The sequence below is a fragment of the Stenella coeruleoalba genome (genome assembly GCF_951394435.1).
Source record: "Stenella coeruleoalba genome assembly, chromosome: 12".
NCBI lineage: Eukaryota > Metazoa > Chordata > Mammalia > Artiodactyla > Delphinidae > Stenella > Stenella coeruleoalba.
In genome coordinates this window covers 8,509,130-8,530,973 of record NC_137158.1, presented here as the reverse complement: position 1 = coordinate 8,530,973, position 21,844 = coordinate 8,509,130, and the positions used below count along the sequence as shown (strand labels likewise).

The 21,844-nt window shown below is 39.4% G+C and overlaps 1 protein-coding gene across 1 annotated transcript in view; it reads right to left on the bottom strand.

The window, feature by feature from the left end:
- COL19A1 (collagen type XIX alpha 1 chain) overlaps positions 1 to 21,844 on the bottom strand; it is a 363,495-nt gene that overhangs the window by 189,052 nt on the left and 152,599 nt on the right. Inside the window, exons 14-15 of the mRNA XM_079939273.1 lie at positions 6,374 to 6,427; positions 4,354 to 4,389 (exon numbers count right to left, since the gene is read on the bottom strand). Coding sequence (XP_079795399.1) covers positions 4,354 to 4,389; positions 6,374 to 6,427 — 90 coding nt within the window. The remainder of the gene's footprint in view (positions 1 to 4,353; positions 4,390 to 6,373; positions 6,428 to 21,844) is intronic.

Genomic DNA, 21,844 nt, shown 5'->3' with positions numbered 1-21,844 from the left:
TTCCTATAGATTCTTGCTTCTTTTATATTTAGAGAAGATCTTTAAACATTTCTTTTAGGTTACCTTTAGTATTGCTGTATTCTTTCAGTTTCTGTCAGAGAAATTATTTGTTTCTCCTTTTTTAAATGATAATATTGCTGGGTACAGTATCCTAGGTTGCAGGTTTTCCCCTTTCAGGACTTTGAATATATATTGACACTCCCTTCTGGCCTGCAAAGTTTCTGTAGAGAAATCAGCCTATGAGGGTTCCCTTGTAACTGACTCTTTGTTTTTCTCTTGCTGACTTCAGAATCCTCTCTTTAACTTTTGCCATTTTAATTATGATATGTCTTGATGTGGGTCTGTTTGGGTTCATCTTGTTCAGAACCCTCTGTGCTCCCTGTACCTGAATATCTCTTTCTTTATTTAGATTTGCGAAGTGTTCAGCCATAATTTCTTCAAATACAATTTTGATCCCTTTCTCTCTCTTTTTTTTTTCCTTCTGGAACTCTTATTACCTGTAGGTTAGCACACTTTATATAATACCATATATCTTGTATGTTTCTTTCATTTTAAAAAAATTTATTTATTTTTGGCTGCGTTGGGTATTCATTGCTGTGCGTGGGCTTTCTCTAGTTGTGGCAAGCGGGGGCTACTCTTCATTGTGGTGTGCAGGCTTCTCATTGCAGTGGCTTCTCTTGTTGCGGAGCACGGGCTCTAGGCGCGCGGTCTTCAGTAGTTGTGGCACATGGGCTCAATAGTTGTGCCTTGTGGGCTCTAGAGCACAGGCTCAGTAGTTGTGGCACAGGGGCTTAGTTGCTCTGTGGCATGTGGGATCTTCCTGGACCAGGGCTCAAGCCCATGTCCCCTGCATTGGCAGGTGGATTCTTAACCACTGTGCCACCAAGGAAGTCTTCATTTGTTTTTTCATTTGTCTTTCTGTGTGCTGTTCTGATTGGGTGATTTCCATTATTCTATCTTCCAAATCACTAATTTGTTCTTCTGCATTATTCAGTCTGCTTTTAGCTCATTTTTTATCTCAGCAATTGAGTTGTCTAATTTTGATTGTTTCTTCTTTATAGTTTTTAGTTCCTTGTTACAGTGATCTGCATTTCTATTGAAAATCTTTCTTAATTCCTTTAGCATTTTAATTACCTCCTTTTTGAACTCAGAGGTCTAGTAGACTGAAGAGGTATGTTTCACTAATTGTTTTTTAGGGGATTTCACTTGTTCTTTTTATTGAGAGTAGTTCCTCTGTTTCTTCATTTTACTTATATTTCTCTGACTCTATGAAGTTAGGAGAAACAGTTGTCTACTGTGGTCTTGGAGAGCTGTTTTTATGTTGGAGCATCCCTTTGTAGATTATGTAAGTCTAATATTTTTGCTGTGAGAGCTGTTTTCATAACGGATGCCTGCCACATCTCTCCTCAGAGTGTGCTGGCTGTTATCCCCTTGATAGAAGGTATGACTGGTGTCGTGGTATCCAATTCCTGCCCTGCACGTTGGGTGGGGCCTCCTCTTTGCTCCGTGGCTGTCACAACCCTGTTGGAGGTGGGGTCTGCTCCCCAGTTGTTTCAGTAGAAGCCGTGAAGGTTGGGTTTGATAAGGCTCTGTTGACCTTAAGTGTGTGCTCTGTCCCAAGGAGGTGAGTGCTGAAGCAAGAGAAGCCCATGTGGTCACAGTGAACCTATGCACCACCTATTCAGGCGTCCACAGTTCTGCTCAGAAGCAGCCCAAGGTCACATCCCTTTCTCTGTTGTGTTTGTCCCAGACCTAGTGTAAGGCTGGCCCTGGGGATCAGGGCATTGTAGCTGCAGGAATTGAAGTGGTGTGCTGCCACCTGAGACCTAGGCCTCCTCTGTGGTAGGGCTCTCCCAGAGCCTCTCGCCCAGGATTCCAGCTCCAAGTTTTGTGTGAGGTGGGTGGAACTGAAGCATTCCTGCTGGGAAAGGAACCTCTGCACACTTCTCGCCAGGGCCTGTCCGCTGGAGATGTGCCATTCTGTGGACAGTGCCCCCCCACTGGTGTGCACACCAATGAAGTCTGCTGCTGCAGGGCCCACCTCCCACCTGCCCCCACTGTGGGAGTGCTGATTATGGGCTCAGGTGTCAGCCCCTGCCCCACAGTGCGTGCACGCACAAAGCCTGCCAATGGAGCAGTGCCCCGCGTGGGCAGGCTAATTGTGGGGGGTCCCTATGGTGGGCCCACACTCTGCCATATGTGCACTAATAACAGGCTCTGGGGTTAGGCCTGGACTACACTCCAGGACCTGGGGGCTGTCTACACACAGCTAGACCGAGTCCTCTCCCAGGGTTCGTCCACAGAAGCCCAAGTTTCAGCTCCTACCTCCTCTGTGTACTAGCAGCTCCACCCAAAGTGCGTTTCAGGCTGGGAGGTGGGTAAGGTGGCAGCCATCACTACCAGTCTCTCTGTGTCCTGACTGCTAACAAGCCAGCACACACAGACTCCTTGTGGGCAGAGTCCAGGCCCGCTCCGGCCCCTCTATCTGTCCCGACAGACCTCCCAGCTAGTGAAGGGTTTCCAAGGGCGAGGGGCTGCCCATGCGGGCCTTTCCTCTTTCACAGCTCCCTCCCAGGGGCACCTGTCCTGTCCCAATGCCTTTTTTATTTTGCGGGAATCTTTCTTCCAGCTTTGGCTGTGTAAGAGATCTTCTGCTAGATTTCAGTTGGTTTTCTGTGAGAATTGTTCCACCTGCAGTTGTATTTTTGATGTGTTTGTGGGGGGAGGTGAGCTCCACGTCCTCCTAATCTGCCATCTTGACCTCCTACTTTAGCGTCTCTCTTATATCTTTAGATAAGTGTAAAGATCAGCTTGTACTCCTTTGGTGTCTGCCAGCTGAACAGGGCAAAGGGACATCTACAAGGTGCTACCTGGCAGAAAGATGTCAGCTGTCACTAAAAATCCAGAAGATAGATAGAGTCCAATATAATATTCTGGCTGAGGGGTCAAATTTGCTTATCGGGTGAAATGATACAGATAGAGATTGCATTTTGGTCTTCAAACACAAGTTGAAAACAACTAGGTAATCAGATAACTACGTGGAATGATTGAGCACATAACTCAGTTGAAGAAAAGCAAGCATGTGATTTAAATAAAATGAGCAGGCTTAACTCGAAATCACTGTCAAATAATGTAAGAAATAAACTCCACAAATTATAAAAAATTGAATAATATGCATTTAAAGTCTCCTCTCAAATAAATAGTTTTTATTTCCATCTTGAAAATCAAAGCTTCAAGCAGAGAATTCCAGTGTGAATTGAACTTGGATAGTCCTAAGAAAGTCATTTGTTTGGTTCCTTAGATTTTCCACTTATGAAGAGATATTTGCCCTTCAAGTGAGCATTGCAAAGATTGTCTGTGTAAGACATTATTAATATAGTGTTCATAATGACATTTTCAAGTACAAAGATAAATAGGAATGTTATCAAAGTCACACAGCCTTTGCGAGTCCTATGCTGCTCCGCTGGAAGACCCCCATCCAGATGCTAGACTTCTTTATACCTAACCTTCTATGATCACGACAGGTCTCGGAAAACTGATGATTTAAATTCTTAACTTATGTCATTAGATGATAGCAACATAAAATTCAAGAGACCTCAGGCTACACATGATCTTAATTAAAAGCTTTTCTTCTTTTCCATTAGGCTTAGTGTCATTCTCAGACCAAATCTTTAAGTTAAATGAGAAACCCTAACGGACGACGAAGAAAATCAGTAACAGCAAATTGTATCCAAATATAAAATCATTACATACTTATGATTAAATGTTTAATAAATGATGAACCATTTAATTGAGAACAATCCCATTATGTGCACATTATAAACTTTTCTCATAAATCTGTTTCTGAAATACTGACATTTCATCATGTGCAAATCTTAGAAGCAACTCACATAGGAAAAAACAACAGTCTTGAACAGGTTTTGGAGAATGTAACAGTTTAAATAGGTAGCTGTATTTATACGTTGGGTGATTATAGTTTATTTTGTTCTTTTATAGTTTTTAGAGTAAATAGAACTGTCTCTGCTTCCATTAACTTTAAATGTCATGTTAAGGATGTATAATCAAACTTTTAAGGGGCAAAATTATGAACCACATGGAGGGTGGAGGAAATTGCTTAGGTTAGGTACTGCTTCCAGGCTTTTCTAGAACTACCTGCATGACCTCGGGTTAAGCCCTTCAGTGTTGTGGGCAGATGCCTCATCTTTAAAATCTGGAGGTTTGCCTAGATCTACTCAAGTCACTTTCAGTTCTCAAAATATCCAGTGGCTTAAATTCTGGTTTAATAATGATGTAATGTGAATAATAAACAGGTTTAACGTATTTGTTTTGAATTTTGACTTCAAGAATACTTACAGTTAAGGCTGGCGGTCCTGGAGGTCCCAGATCTCCCTAAAATAGATGAAAGAAAAGCTGCAATTACCAATAGTCCCTTTTTGCTCATGTTATTTATAAATTTTCTGAATGGATCAAAGCAATATCTAGATAAATCTGGAAGAAAAGTAGAATTTTACCTTGATAAAGGTCTCTGCACAATGAAAAATTGATCATGTGCTTTTAGCTCTCATGATATAAATATCGCCTTGTGCATCCCCATGCTTTCTGCAGCGGCAGAACTTGTTTTGAAAAGCTAAAATAATCTAGTTTCTATTCTTTTGTCTACTAATCCAAAATTAGAATATCTCTTCAAATATGGTTACTTGCCAATGGAGCAGCTGGAAATTGTCACAACGACAGATTATATTTCTGACAAAGTTAGCATGGGGATCAGAAGAAATAATAAGTGGGTCTCCCCACTTCATGCCTTCCAGCTGCAAGAGCAGTCCCACTGCCTCTTTTAAAGCTTTGCTGAACTGGCCTTGCACTTGCCAACAACTGTATGAGGCTTTGCCTATATTCATGTACTTTTAAATACTAATATTGCTTTGCTGACCTATGTGAATACAAATTACCAGGTGGATATACTGACAAACTATTCAAAATCTAAAAAATATAGTTAATCTAAAAGTTTATCATTTTCCAATTTATAAATATGTCACCTATATGCTTTATTGTATCAGCATCCTTATTTATTTCATGAGAACTCTTAGTCATTAAGATCAAGCATCACTGGGAAAGGCAAGATAGGGGTAAATGATTAAGAAGTACAAACTACTAAGCATGAAGTAAATAAGCTACGAGGATATACTGTTCGGCACAGGGAATATAGCCAATATTTTACAATAACTTTAAATGGAGTATAATCTATAAAAATTTTGAATCACTATGCTGTACAACTGAAACTAATATAATATTGTAAATTAACTACACCTCAATAAGAGAAATTAAGTTTTTTTAAAAGGCAAGTCTTAGAATGTTAAATTTGACAGACTCTTAGAGACCCTCCATCTCAACAAAACCCCTCATTTTGCAGACAAATAAATTGAATCCCGGACTGCCGTTGGTGAATTGAATAAAGTCATTGCTTAAAAAAAAGTCAAGCATCACTGCCATAATCCCCCTTCAAATGGACCTTGGGGAACCAACACCATGTGGCATGGGGCACTGGCACGCTGTATTCTCGTGTTGCGAGTACCTCTATGACGTTCTCTTTTTTCATCTAACATAATCACCTCAAAAGTGAGGACTTAGTCTTGTGTAATCGTTATTTTGGGAACAACTGAATAAAAATAACCGATAGCTGTTAAAGAACATTGATGGAGCTTAAATCAGTCATTGGGGACCAATTCGCAAAGTCAATTTTAATGTAGAGGTAAATATTGAAGATAGACAAAGATTTCTAAATGGGCTGAGAATGGAGAACAAAATACAGTGCAAAACGTCTACACGCACAATTGTCATCAAACTAGTATCATCCAAGGACCTTACTCAAAACAACTTTTGCTTTTTACTATCTCATAATTCTCTTTTCAAGGTCCCTGCCAATAGGCCACTATAAAATGACATATGAGGAAAGGTGTTAGGAAACGGGGCATTTAGATTAAGACTGAGATGCACAGTTAGCCTCCTTCCCCCCAAAGGTCGCCTGCTTCACCATTGTGGTAGCAGCTCAGTGCTATTGGCAAAGGTCTCCAGTACAGGACATGGCTGCTAATTTGGTGATGCAATACTTAATGCTGTTAAGCAAGGGAGAGAAAAGGGAAATCTTATAAACACAAATTAATGTCGACTAGCAATTGTGCATTTAATCTCCTCAAACTAATTAAATGAACCAAAAGGCTTTTCTTCTTGTTCAGATGCTTTTAACATAACAGCCTTTGGTTAATTTTAACAAAATTAACTTTTGGCAGTTAAACAGTATCAATGAAAAGTCACTTCATAGGTTCTCGGGGTTTTCTTAAGGAAAGATTGGCACTTTCCTGGGTGAATACGGTACCTTTTCTCCTTTGGGGCCAGGTGGACCACGCGGACCCACGTCACCTTTCAAACCCTGTGCAAAGAACACAGCCAATGTGATTTCTATATACAGTTCACAGAAAGCTGCAATTTCGAACAAGTCATTAGTCGCAAAATAAATCATAATTTACTGAACTCCCAAATCTCATCTTCAGTGTGTAGTATAGAAAAACTGGCTCTAAAATGATATACCACATCTGCGCTGTGGTGGGTACAGATACATTAAATCAGTGTGAGGCCGCAATACTGCATATTTGTGCAACTTTGCTTCCTGCTAAAATTACATTAATTCACCATCTGGGAGAACATCATTTAGGTCTATATGAGCTTCTAAGTATCCACTTGGGCTTAAATTCGTGGATGTTGTAAATACCTCTGATTTAGCATTGATTTGGCCTTTATAAAGCTTGCCCCCAAAATTCAAGATTTAAATCAAAAACATTTTTTCGTCTCTATCGAGAAATCTAATTGTGGGGAGGGGAAGGGATGAAGGATGTATTCTTTTCCCATCCCTCACAAAGCTGGAGCTAAAATGCAATCTCTCTCCTGTTTTAAAGTCTGGTTTAGTTTTCTAGCTCCTATTTCTTTTTTTTACCTGGATTTATAAAGCTATCAAATAAAACTATATAAGACATAGAGAGCATATCAGATAAATATATTCATGAGTCTTCTGAACTCTTGGGTGTTTTAGTAGGTATTTGGTTGATCCGATTCAGAAATGACAGCTGTGAGGAACACCACAATAGATTTCACTGGAGGAGATCAGTGCTACAGTTGAATGTATTCACAGTGTAAACAGAAAGAAAATTAGATAGACACGTCCCAACTGTATGGTAAATAGGAATAAATATCTCTTCTCAGCCTTAATTTAACATATTGGGTGAGGGAAGAACAATAATGGAAAAAAGAAATATTCTGAAGCCACAGAAGGCACAGTAAATCCAAGCATCTTACTGTTCCTAGCTGAGGCATCCAGCTCTTACTGTTCTGACATTTTGTGGTGAATAAACAATGCCAAATGCCATCACTTGTAGCTACTCGATGTAGAAGCTGAGGATGAATTTAAAGCAACAAAAGTAAACGAGATATTTAAAATAATCTTGTTACAGAGAATATGTGAAAACTGTAGCCTTATACTTTAAGAAAAAAAATTTAATGGGTGAAAACATCTATTCATTCATTGGTTAAAACAAACACCTTTGTGGTGCATAAACAACTTTGTGGATAAAATTCATAGCTATGTTCCTTCCATCATTACCTCCAGGTATTTATAGAACAAGGATGAGTGAAAAATTAAATCATATTTGAGATGTGATATTCTCTTTATTATTTGAAATACCCATTCTTTCCCAAATCAAGCAACACTTACTCTATTTATACATGCCTCTGGAGTAAAACTTGGCATCAACATATTCTGAACACTTGTGGAAAGAAAACAGCTATTTCTGTGATTACGGTTTATTCTTAGTTTGCTCATGCATTTATTCAGTAGACATTTACTGGATACCCTCTGTGCAGTCACCCCTACAGTTGTCAGATCTGTACTGCCCGATAGGTGGCCCTGGGCCTCATGTAGCTTTTCACCCTTGAAACGTGGCTAGTCTGAATGGAAATGTGCCGTGAGTGTGCAATACCATCGGGTTTTCAATATTTGGTACAAAAAAGAATGTACAGTAGCTCATTAATAATTTTTCTGTTGATTACGTATTGAAAAGATAACATTGTGGATATGGGATTAAATAAGATGTATTATTAAAATTAGTTTCACCTGTTTCTTTTTACTTTTTACAATGTGGCTATAAGAAAGTATAGTATATTTACCTTTGTCTTGAAATTATAATATTAGATTTTAAAATATAATATATTATACTTTATTGGTATTAGAGAGTGTTATTGAGAGACACAAAAAAGAACAGGAAGTTGACAAAGACTCCCTCCTTAACGAAACTTGAGCCAGGACTCAACTTCGGCCCCATCCTGTCTGTCCTTGGCTTGCTTGGCCCAGTTTTAGCAAGAATCTTGTTAAGTCAGTTTAGAAAGAATTCCCCACCCTTGATACCTGATCAAGTCCCTCATCCCCCTCTTTGATGCATAAGTCTTTGGTGTGCCTTTAGCAAGAATCCTCTTAAGGCAGTTTAGAGAAAATCCCCCAGCCTTGATGTCTGCTCTTAGTAATATTCCATTCGCTGACTACATCGCTCTACTCCTTTGCTATAAATTCCCACTCATCCTTGTTGTATTCAGAGTTGAGCCCAATCTCTCTTCCCTATTGCAATACTCATATTGCAATAATCTTGAATTAAAAATCTTCTTTACCATTTTAACAAGTATCATAATAATTTTTTCGATAAAAATGTCAGGATTCCTGCCCCAATGGAATTCACGTTATAGAGGAGGGTGACCGACAGTGAGCAGGTCCACGGGCTGAATGTGATGAGTGCGGGGCAGACGCTGCTATTTCAGTGAGGGTAGTGGTTGGAAACGGGCTCTGGGTGGAGGAGATGTTTGTTTCACAGGATCCAGTCATGCAGTGATCCTGGAAAAAAGTGTTGGGGCAAGCGGAGGGACGGGTGGGTGAGGCAACAGCAAGCACAAAAGCCCTCTAGGTGGAAGGAGTGTCATGAGCTGGTAAGGAGGTAAAGAGCAGGAGATGAAATCAAGGTTAGTCAAGGGTCACAGCACATAGAGAACTGCAGGCCCTGGAGAGAAGCATGGGTTTTGTTCTAAGTGCAAGGGGAAGCCACTTAGGGTTTTAGCCTAGAAATGGCATGATTTGACTGTGTTTCCAAAAAAAGATAGTTTTGGCTACAACATGAAAGTAGATTGTACACAGCAAAAGCAGAAGCAGAAAAGGGGGTCTTGCAGCTTTGCAGACAAGAGAGCAAGATGGCTGAGGATGGACTTGCAGAAGTGCTGGAGGTAGGGCCAGGGAAAGGGAGGGACCAAGGCTGATGTGTACTTGGCTTAAGTGACTGGCTATTCCACTCACTGACCACATCTCTCTATTCCTTGGCCATAAATCCCCACTCATCCTTGTATTCAGAGTTGAGCCCAATCTCTTTTCCCTATTGCAATACTCATATTGTGATAATCTTCAATTAAAAGCCTTCTTTACCATTTTAAAAAACCCTCAGAACAGGAGAAAGTATTTGCAAATGAAGCAACTGACAAAGAATTAATCTCCAAAATGTACAAGCAGCTCATGCAGCTCAATATCAAAAAAACAAACAACCCAATCCCAAAGTGGGCAGAAGACCTAAATAGACATTTCTCCAAAGAAGATATACAGATTGCCGACAAACACATGAAAGGATGATCAACATCACTAATTATTAGAAAAATGCAAATCAAAACTACAATGAGGTATCACCTCATACCAGTCAGAATGGCCATAATCAAAAAATCTACAAACAATAAATGCTGCAGAGGGTGTGGAGAAGAGGGAATGCTCTTGCACTGTTGGTGGGAATGTAAATTGATAGAGCCATTATGGAGAACAGTATGGAGGTTCCTTAAAAAACTAAAAATAGGGCTTCCCTGGTGGCACAGTGGTTGAGAGTCCGCCTGCCGATGCAGGGGACGCAGGTTCGTGCCCCGGTCCAGGAGGATCCCACATGCCGCGGAGCGGCTGGGCCCATGAGCCGTGGCCGCTGAGCCTATGCGTCCGGAGCCTGTGCTCCGTGGCGGGAGAGCCCACAGCAGGGAGAGGCCCGCGTACCAAAAAAAAAAAAAAAAAAAAACTAAACTAAAAATAGAGTTACCATATGATCCAGCAATCCCACTCCTGGGCATATACCCTGAGAAAACCATAATTCAGAAAGAGTTATGTACCACAATGTTCATTGCAGCTCTATTGACAATAGCCAGGACATGGAAGCAACCTAAGTGTCCATTGACAGATGAATGGGTAAAGAAGATGTGGCACATAAATACAATGGAATATTACTCAGCCATAAAAAGAAATGAAACTGAGTTATTTGTAGTGATGTGGATGGACCTAGAGTCTGTCATACAGAGTGAAGTAAGTCAGAAGGAGAAAGACAAATACCATATGCTAACACATATATATGGAATCTGAAAAAAAAAAGATTCTGAAGAACGTAGGGGCATGACAGGAATAAAGACGCAGACGTAGAGAATGGACTTGAGGACATGGGTAGGGGGAAGGGTAAGTTGGGACCGAAATGAGAGAGTGGCATGGACATATATACACCACCAAATGTAGAATAGATAGCAAGTGGGAAGCAGTTGCATAGCACAGGGAGATCAGCTCTGTGCTTTGTGAACACTTAGAGGGGTGGGATAGGAAGGGTGGGAGGGAGGGAGATGCAAGAGGGAGGAGATATGGGGATATATGTATATGTATAGCTGATTCACTTTGTTATACAGCAGAAACTAACACACCATTGTAAAGCAATTATACTGCAATAAAGATATTAAAAACAAAAAGCCTTCTTTACCATTTTAACAACGGTCAGAGTGCCATTTACTGCTGAGAAATTTACTAAAAAGAGGTATTCTCTCTTCTTGCTGGTAGAACATCATCCCGAGAAAAAACAAACATGAAGAAAGAAATGGTGGAGAAAGACATCAACTTTCTATTTACGCAACCAATATTATGGAACATCTACACACATGCAAGACAGAACCCGGTACTCCTACGAAGAGATAAGTAGGAAGTCATTGTTTTATTTATTTACTTGTTTATTTTTTGAATTTTTGAATTTGATTTTTTATACAGAAGGTACCTATTAGTCATCCATTTCATACACATTAGTGTATACGTGTCAATCCCAATCTCCCAATTCATCCCACCACCAGCGCCCCCCGCACTTTCCCCCCTTGGTGTTCATACATTTATTCTCTACATTTGTGTCTCTATTTCTTCCCTACAAACCAGTTCATCTGTACCACTTTTCTAGGTTCCACATATATGCGTTAATATACAATATTTGTTTTTCTCTTTCTGACTTACTTCACTCTATATGACAGTCTCTAGATCCATCCACGTCTCAACAAATGACCCAATTTCGTTCCTTTTATGGCTGAGTAATATTCCATTGTATATATGTACCACATCTTCTTTATCCATTCGTCTGTCGATGGGCATTTAGGTTGCTTCCATGACCTGGCTATTGTAAACAGTGCTGCAGTGAACATTGGGGTGCATGTGTCTTTTTGAATTATGGTTTTCTCTGGGTATGTGCCCAGGAGTGGGATTGCTGGATCACATTATAATTTTATTTTTAGTTTTATAACGAACCTCCATACAGTTCTCCATAGTGGCTGTATCAATTTACATTCCCACCAACAGTGCAAGAGGGTTCCCTTTGCTCCACACCCTCTCCAGCATTTTCTGTTTGTAGATTTTCTAATGATGCCCATTCTAACTGGTGTGAGGTGATACCTCATTGTAGTTTTGATTTGCATTTCTCTAATAATTAGTGATGTTGAGCAGCTTTTCATGTGCTTCTTGGCCATCTGTCTGTCTTCTTTGGAGAAATGTTTATTTAGGTCTTCTGCCCATTTTTGGATTGGGTTGTTTGTTTTTTTAATATTGAGCTGCATGAGCTGTTTAAATATTTCGGAGATTAATCCTTTGTCCGTTGATTTGTCTGCAAATATTTTCTCGCATTCTGAGGGTTGTCTTTTCATCTTGCTTATGGTTTACTTCGCCATGCAAAAGCTTGGAAGTTGCATTAGGTCCCATTTGTTTATTTTTGTTTTTATTTCCATTACTCTAGGAGGTGGATCCAAAAAGATCTTACTGTGATTTATGTCAAACAGTGTTCTTCCTATGTTTCCTCTAAGTGTTTTATAGTGTCCAGTCTTAGATTTAGGTCTTTAATCCATTTTGAGTTTATTTTTGTGTATGGTGTTAGGGAGTGTTCTAATTTAATTGTTTTACATGTAGCTGTCCAGTTTCCCCAGCACCACTTATTGAAGAGACTGTCTTTTCTCCATTGTATATCCTTGCCTCCTTTGTCATACATTAGCTGACCATAGGTATGTGGGTTTATCTCTGGGCTTTCTATCTTGTTCCATTGATCTATATTTCTGTTTTTGTGCCAGTACCATATTGCCTTGACTACTGTAGCTTTGTAGTATAGTCTGAAGTCAGGGATTCTGATTCCCCCAGCTCCACTTTTTTCCCTCAAGACAGCTTTGGCTGTTTGGGGTCCTTTGTGTCTCCATACAAATTTTAAGATTTTTTGTTGTAGTTCTGTAAAAAAATGCTGTTGGTAATTTGACAGGGATTGCATTGAATCTGTAGATTGCTTTGGGTAGTATAGTCATTTTCACAATATTACTTCTTCCAATCGAAGAACATTGTATATCTCTCCATCTGTTGGTATCATCTTTAATTTCTTTCATCAGTGTCTTATAGTTTTCTGCATACAGGCCTTTTGTCTCCCTAGGTAGGTTTATTCTTAGGTATTTTATTATTTTTATTGCAATGGTAAATGGGAGTGTTTCCTTAATTTCTCATTCAGATTTTTCATCATCAGTATATAGGAATGCAAGAGATTTCTGTGCATTAATTTTGTATCCTGCAACTTTACCAAATTCATTGATTAGCTCCAGTAGTTTTCTACTAGAAACTACTAGTTTTCTAGTAGTTTTCTAGGTGGCATCATTAGGATTCTCTATGTAGAGTATCATGTCAACTGTAAGCAGTGACAGTTTTACTTCTTCTTTTCCAATTTGTAGTCCTTTTATTTCGTTTTCTTCTCTGATTGCCATGGCTAGGACTTCCAAAACTATGTTGAATAATAGTGGTGAGAGTGGACATCCTTGTATTGTTCCTGATCTTAGAGGAAATGCTTTCAGGTTTTTACCATTGATAATAATGTTGCTGTAGGTTTGTCGTACATAGCCTTTATTATGTTGAGGTAGGTTCCCTCTATGCCCACTTTCTGTAGAGTTTTTTATCATAAATGGGTGTTGAATTTTGTCAAAAGCTTTTTCTGCATCTACTGAGAATATCATATGGTTTTTCTCCTTCAATTTGTTAACATGGTGTATCAAATTGATTGATTTGCATATATTGAAGAATCCTTGCATCCCTGGGATAATTCCCACTTGATCATGGTGTATGATCCTTTTAATGTGCTCTTGGATTCTGTTTGCTAGTATTTTTTGAGGATTTTTGCATCTATATTCATGAGTGATATTGGTCTAATTTTCTTTTTTTGTAGTATCTTTGTCTGGTTTTGGTATCAGGGTGATTGATGGTGGCCTCATAGAATCAGTTAGGGAGTGTTCCTTCCTCCACAATTTTTTGGAAGAGTTTGAGAAGCATGGGTGTTAGCTCTTCTCTAAATGTTTGATAGAATACACCTTTATGACATCTGGTCCTGGATTTTTGTTTGTTGGAAGATATTTAATCACAGTTTCAATTTCATTACTTGTGATTGGTCTGTTCATATTTTCTATTTCTTCCTGGTTCAGTCTTGGAAGGTTATACCTTTCTAAGAATTTGTCCATTTCTTCCAGGTTGTCCATTTTTTTGGCATAGAATTGCTTGTAGTAGTCTCTTAGGATGCTTTGCATTTCTTCGGTGTCTGTTGTTACTTTTCCTTTTGCCTTTCTAATTCTTTTGATTTGAGTCTTCCTTTTTTTCTTGATGAGTCTGGCTAATGGTTTATCAATATTATCTTCTCATAGAACAAGCTTTTAGTTTTATTGATCTTTGCTATTGTCTTCTTTGTTTCTATTTCATTTATTTCTGCTCTGATCTTTATGATTTCTTTCCTTCTGCTAACTTTGGGTTTTGTTTGCTCTACTTTCTCTAGTTCCTTTAGGTGTAAGGTTAGATTGTTTATTTGAGATTTTTCTTGTTTCTTGAGGTAAGCTTGTATAGCTATAAACTTCCCTCTTAGAACTGCTTTTGCTGCATCCCATAGGTTTTGGATCATCGTGTTTTCATTGTCATTTGTCCCTATGTATTTTTTCATTTCCTCTTTGATTTCTTCAGTGATCTCTTAGTTATTTAGTAATGTACTGTTTAGCCTCCATGTGTTTGTGTTTTTTACATTTTTTTCCCTGTAACTGATTTCTAATCTCATAGTGTTGTGGTTGGAAAAGATGCTTGATATGATTTCAATTTTTTTAAATTTACTGAGGCTTGACTTGTGACCCAAGATGTGATCTATCCTGGAGAATGTTCTGTGTGCACTTGAGAAGAAAGTGTAATCTGCTGTTTTGGATGGAATGTCATATAAATGTTAATTAAATCTATCTGGTCTATTATGTCATTTAAAGCTTGTGATTCCTTATTTATTTTCATTTTGGATGATCTGTCCATTGGTGCAAGTGAGGTGTTAAAGTCCCCCACTATTATTGTGTTACTGTCGATTTCCTCTTTTAGAGCTGTTAGCAGTTGCCTTATGTATTCAGGTGCTCCTATGTTGTGTGCATATATATTTATAATTGTTATATCTTCTTCTTGGATTGATCCCTTGATCATTATATAGTGTCCTTCCTTGTCTCTTGTAACATTCTTTATTTTAAAGTCTATATTATCTGATATGAGTATCGCTACTCCAGCTTTCTTTTGATTTCCATTTGCATGGAATATCTTTTTCCATCCCTTCACTTTCAGTCTGTATGTGGCCCTAGGTCTGAAGTGGGTCTCTTGTAGACAGCATATATATGGGTCTTGTTTTTGTATCCATTCAGCAAGCCTGTGTCATTTGGTTGGAGCATTTAATACATTCATGTTTAAGGTTATTATCGATATGTATGTTCCTATGACCATTTTCTTAATTGTTTTGGGTTTGTTTTTGTAGGTCCTTTTCTTCTCTTGTGTTTTCTACTTAGAGAAGTTCCTTTAGCATTTGTTGTAGAGCTGGTTTTGTGGTGCTGAAATCTCTTTGCTTTTGCTTCTCTGTAAAGCTTTTGATTTCTCCATCGAATCTGAATGGGATCCTTGATGGGTAGAGTAATCTTGGTTGTAGGTTCTTCCGTTTCATCACTTTAAGTATATCATGCCACTCCCTTCTGGCTTGTAGAGTTTCTGCTGAGAAATCAGCTGTTACCCTTATGGGAGTTCCCTTGTATGTTATTTGTCATTTTTCCCTTGCTGCTTTCAATAATTCTTTGTCTTTAATTTTTGCCAATTTGACTACTATGTGTTTCGGCATGTTTCTCCTTGGGTTTATTGTGTATGGGACTCTCTTTTCTTCCTGGACTTGGGTGGCTATTTCCTTTCCCATGTTAGGGAAGTTTTCGACTATAACCTCTTCAAATATTTTCTCGGTTCCTTTCTCTCTCTCTTCTCCTTCTGGGACCCCTATAATGCAAATGTTGTTGCGTTTAATGTTATCCCAGAGGTCTCTTAGGCTGTCTTCATTTCTTTTCATTCTTTTTTCTTTATTCTGTTCAACAGCAGTGAATTCCACCATTCTGTCTTCCAGGTCACTTATCCGTTCTTCTGCCTCAGTTATTCTGCTATTGATTCCTTCTAGTGTAGTTTTCCTTTCAGTTATTGTATTGTTCATCTCTGTTTGTTTGTTCTTTAATTCTTCTAGGTCTTTGTTAAACATTTCTTGCATCTTCTCGATATTTGCCTCTGTTCTTTTTCCGAAGTCCTGGATCATCTTCACTATCATTATTCTGAATTCTTTTTCTGGAAGATTCCCTATCTTCACTTCATTTAGTTGTTTTTCTGGGGTTTTATCTTGTTCCTTCATCTGGTACATAGCCCTCTGCCTTTTCATCTTGTCTATCTTTCTGTGAATGTGGTTTTTGTTCCACAGGCTGCAGGATTGTAGTTCTTCTTGCTTCTACTGTCTTCCCTCTGGTGTATGAGATTCTCTAAGAGGCTTCTGCAAGTTTCCTGATGGGAGGGACTGGTGGTGGGTAGAGCTGGCTTTTGCTCTGGTGGGTAGCACTCAGTAAAACTTTAATCCTCTTGACTGCTGATGCGTGGGGCTGGGTTCCCCCCCTGTTTGTTGTTTGGCCTGAGGCAACCCAACACTGGAGCCTACCTGGGCTCTTTGGTGGGCCTAATGGCGGACTCTGGGAGGGCTCATGCTAAGGAGTACTTCTCAGAACTTCTGCTGCCAGTGTCCTTGTCCCCATGGTGAGACACAGCCACCCACCGCCTCTGCAGGAGACCCTCCAACACTAGCAGGTAGGTCTGGTTCAGTCTCCTATGGGGTCACTGCTTCTTCCCCTGGGTCCTGATGCACAGACTACTTTGTGTGTGCCCTCCAAGGGTGGAGTCTCTGTTTCCCCCAGTCCTGTCAGAGTCCTGCAATCAAATCCCACTGTCCTTCAAAGTCTGATTCTCTAGGAATTCCTCCTCCCGTTGCTGGAACCCCAGGTTGGGAAGCCTGACGTGGGGCTCAGAACCTTCACTCCAGTGGGTGGACTTCTGTGGTATAAGTGTTTTCCAGTCTGTGAGTCACCCACCCAGCAGTTATGGGATTTGATTTTACTGTGATTGTGCCCCTCCTACCGTCTCACTGTGGCTTCTCCTTTGTCTTTGGATGTGGGGTATCTTTTTTGGTGAGTTCCAGTGTCTTCCTGTCAATGACTGTTCAGCAGTTAGTTGTGATTCTGGTGTTCTCGCAAGAGGGAGTGAGAGCATGTTCTTCTACTCCACCATCTTGGTTCAGGCTCAATAATTGGAAGTCATTGTTTTTAATAATGGCAGGGAACGTGAAACACAACATTTGGGAAAATGGTTAACTCTACAGTGGGCATGGCATTAGGTTGAGCTCTGGGTAGATCAGTGTTCCAGTTACTTCTATAATTCATAATCATCATATATGTGACATGCCATGAAAATATTATTTGAAGCATAAAATAATACATTAAAAACTTTAACATTCCTGCCTGACAAACTAACCCTAACTGCACCTTCTGGAGGAGGGACTTACTTGCTGATGTGTCAGCTAACTATCCCTGGTTTAATCAACTGCTTGGGGAGGAGGTGGGGTAATAAAGCCACCAGCTGCCGGTGGACGTGAGCAGTGAGGACTATGATAGACATGTGCACAGCAGGCATGACGGGAGCAGGTCTCGGAGACGCCTCATTCTCCTGGAGGTGCTCAGGACTTCAGACACGTGGAGTTCAGGACAGTCAGGAAAGGACTCATGCATTATCATGGGTGCATTATTTAAGCTTCCCTATACAATAGGTATAAATAATAGTTGTCTTCATGGAAACAACCTAAATGTCCATCGACAGAGGAATGGATAAAGATGTGGTACACGTATACAGTGGAATATTACTCAGCCATAAAAAAGAATGAAATAATGCCATCTGCAGCTACATGGATGGACCTAGAGACTATCATACTAGGTGAAGTAAACCAGAAAAAGACAAACATCATATGATAGTGCTCCTATGTGGAATCTAAAATATGATGCAAATGAACCTATTTATGAAACAGAATCACGGACACAGAGAACAGACTGGTGGTTGTCAATGGGGAGGGGTTTGGGGGAGGGAGGGAATGGGAGGTTGGGGTTAGCAGACGTAAGCTTTTATATATAGAATGGATAAAAGACAAGGTCCTACTGTATAGCACAGGGAACTATATTCAATATCCTATGATAAACCATACGGAAAAGAATATATATAAAAAAGATTGTGTGTATATATATGTATAACTGAATCAATTTGTTGTATAGCAGTAATTATCACAACATTGTAAATCAACTATATCTCAATAAAAAATTTCTAAAAATGCAAGCTGAAAGCTGAAGGACAGTATCAAAACTAAAATTATAAAAGCAGGTAGACCATGAATTAATTTTTATTGGAGGACCTACTTACTGGTGGTATGTAGCATCTTTAAACATCATTTGATACAAGGTAATGTTATTTGTTAAAATTTTTAATCCATCTATTCATTATTTTCCCCATCTTCCACCCACTGCATCTTGTTCCCTAGCAATGGCACCAGCTGTCACCAGCCAATATCGCAGCTTTGTGATTCCAGTATTTTTGTATTCAGTATACAGATTGCATTGGTGTAAGGAGATTAACGTGACCATTTTAGAAACATCAGATGCTGTAATTCTGATAAGAGTTGTTTGAAAAACAATAACAAAGATGCAAAGGAGAAGACTAAACTAAATAATTGAAATCTCCTTTTCCAAGATTACACAACCCCACAAAAAATAAATTAGAAGATCTATCTATCTACCTATCTCTATATTAGAGAAAATGTGCTTTATTTAAGTTTCTAATAATAGCAAATGTTTATATAGCTCTTACTGTATGCAAGGCACTGACCTAAATGCTTTATGTACGATGACCCCTTTAATTAAAAAAAAAAAAGACTATGAGTTAGTGCTATTAATATTATCATCCTATTGTGCAGATGAAGAAACAGGCACAGAGACAATAAATAATGTACTAATTAGTATGCCAGCTGGGCAGTGGTAGAGCTGGGATTTGAGCCCAGGTAGTCTGGCTTCGAAGATCATGTTAACAACTTTCTAAGATTCCCCCTCAAGTCTGTTTTAAGGTGCCACTGTTGAATACATCTCATAGTAGGTCACAGTCAAAATCACTTAATTATAAACTAGAATATGTGAAGCTGAGGTCTTATATTTTGAAGGCTAAATTCTAGTAACTCAAAGTTTTGACAATTTCAGTATATATTTGGTATGCATTATTTAAACTATAAGGGAAATATGAGCATGTATAGTCCAATACCTTTAGTCCAATACCCCAGTACCTTGAAGATCAATCAAAGTTTACACACACACACACACACACACACACACACACACACACACACACACACACACAGATGCACTTAGAAAGATATCAGAACATTTTTTTTTTGTCCTAATGACTAAGAGCTGCTACTGGTGATCAGTTGGTGAGCCTCAAGGACACTATGCATTCTGCTCTTGCAAGATAGTCCCACGTGGCAAAGAACCATCATGATCAAAATGCCAAGAGTGTCCCATTAAGAAAGCTGAACTGGCATACTTCCCTTTAAAGGAGGTTTACATTTTCTGAAATGAGCTTGTCCACTTTGCGGGAAAGCTGGCACAGATGAAATTATTAGAAGATACATTTACATCAAGATATATTTAATATATAAGAATAAAGACTATAAAAAGGCTTTGAATCTGTTTCACAGGAATATTAAATTCTTCCAATTTTCTCTGACTTGGAAAGTAGCTGCCATGACCTGGCCCACTGAGGTTATTCACTCTGCATTCCAATAGAATGTTCCTGAAGTTAAAATGTCCATCGTGGCTTGACTTCAGTGCAAACTGAGACAGCTATTATAATGCCCTTCATTCCCTAAGAATGTGTACCTGCTCTTACTGAAAGGCAGAGCAAACTGTCATAAATGCTGAATGATTTTGGTTCGTGGAGTCAGTTTATTTTACCATTGAAAAATAGACAATGAGAAATGCAGCATGACTTAGTGGGAAAATTAAGAGACTTTTCGGTCAAACAAGGGATAAAGGCTGATTTTACCATTTTCTAAAAGAAAATTTCTTAATTTCATAAGCTCTTATTTCTTGCCTCTAAAAATAGGGATGCTATCACCCCTTGCACCTTCTACCCTGTAAAGCTGGGGTAAAAACTGAATTTCAAATTCCTCATGAAAACAGTTTTTTGGACTATGGCACAATATTAAAACCATCACCGACGGAATAAATAACAGAGCACGTGATTCTTTACCCCTAGTAAGAGTAGAGGGGTAAAAAGAGAACTTTCATTACTTTTTCTTATTTCTCCTTAGTCATGATCTCTGAATACCTTTGGCAAAATTAAGGGAAGGAGTATTAATTAAGTAACCAAGTGAGAAAACTTAATGTGCTTTGTCACGCTTTATAATGTACCTAATGAGCTATATGAGACAGTGATGGTGCTAAAGGAATAACACACCCGTGTGTGTGTGTGTGTGTGTGTGTGTGTGTGTGTGAAGAACTCTTCCCAGCAGACCCTTGTCAAAGAGGAAAAGTCACACTACCCACTAGACTGGGGGCTCTCTCAGCAAGACGGTCTTTAGATCTGGGCAAGTAGAAGGCACTCATATCTATGTGTGTACAACCTGATTAATTCTAAAAAGCCAAATCACCTTACCTTCAGAAGGTAAGAAAAGTTTCCAAATCTCTAAGTTAATGTGACTATATTTCAGGCTCCAACCCCTCAAATCTCCTTCCAGTTTTACTCGAGTGTTTGGATAAATCCTTTCTCTATTTCAGTTCTAACACTATCTTAATTAACTTCTAAAAATCCTTGTTTTGGGAATTCCCTGGTGGTCCAGTGGTTGAGAATCCATGCTTCCACTGCAGGGAGCACGGGTTCAATCCCTGGTTGGGGAACTAGGATCCCGCATGCCGCGAGGCGCGGCCAATAAAATAAAATAAAATAAAATAAAAATCCCTGTTTTGCTCCTGTATCTCGGGGAGCAGCATACATGCAGCTTGGTCATCTTTTGCAAAGCTGTAGTTAATCTCTCTCAACACTCTGACATTTATCATGAGATAATATTCTTCCTGTAATGAATGGTCAAAACCTTGGGCTATTTTTGAGTTTTCGCTGGAATCAAGCACCAAGTTGCATGTATTTTACCTCTGCAACATCACTGTGCACTCCCTCTCACCTCTGTTTTCCTAGTTTAGGTTCTAATTACTTATATTTTAGACTATTATAATAATCTCTCAAGTTTTAACATGAAAATTTAGCAACTAATTATTGAGAACTTACTCCAAACATCTACTAAGTACTAGCAACTCCAAGAAATGGTCTTTGCTCTCATAAAGAACATGATAGAAAGGACAAAAGCACAGGCAAAGGCCTCAATTCTATGCATTTTGTAGAACACGCTGTGAAAGGAATCTTGCTTTAAACACAACACAAACCACATCACCCCACGCACCCAGCCAGAGGAGGAAAGTGCTCACACAGAGCACTGCCCATGCCTGGGCTCCAGCTGTATTCCCATCGTGTTTTCCCTACATTGACTAACATGCATCTGGAAGTCCAAACACCTGAATGAATGCTTCAGGTTTCATCGTGCTTTTCAAGACTATAATCCTAATTAATCTCAGTAATCTCTTTGTATTAAATAATAGGGCATTGCAGTGATGGAGACTTTAGAATCTATTCTAAGGCTATCACCTTACAGACTCTGAGAAGTGATTTCCTCAACTAGTGACAGAACGGGGACATACACTGGGCTCTGACTTCTCACTGGAGATCTCTTCCCACGACACCAGGATCTCCCGTGACAGGGTTGGGGGTGGGGGGAAATTAGATGCTCTATTAAGTGTATGGGCCAATGGTCAGGACATTCAGCATCCTGATGTACTGTAAGGAGGCAGAGAAAATGCAGAGACTCCCTTAGCTCCAACCATTGCTGCAGCTCCCAGTCTCTGGTGGAGAAAAATCCCTTCGAAGAAGACAGAAACAAGAAGGATATCATATTAAAGATGCGAATGGGGCTCCTAAGGAAGT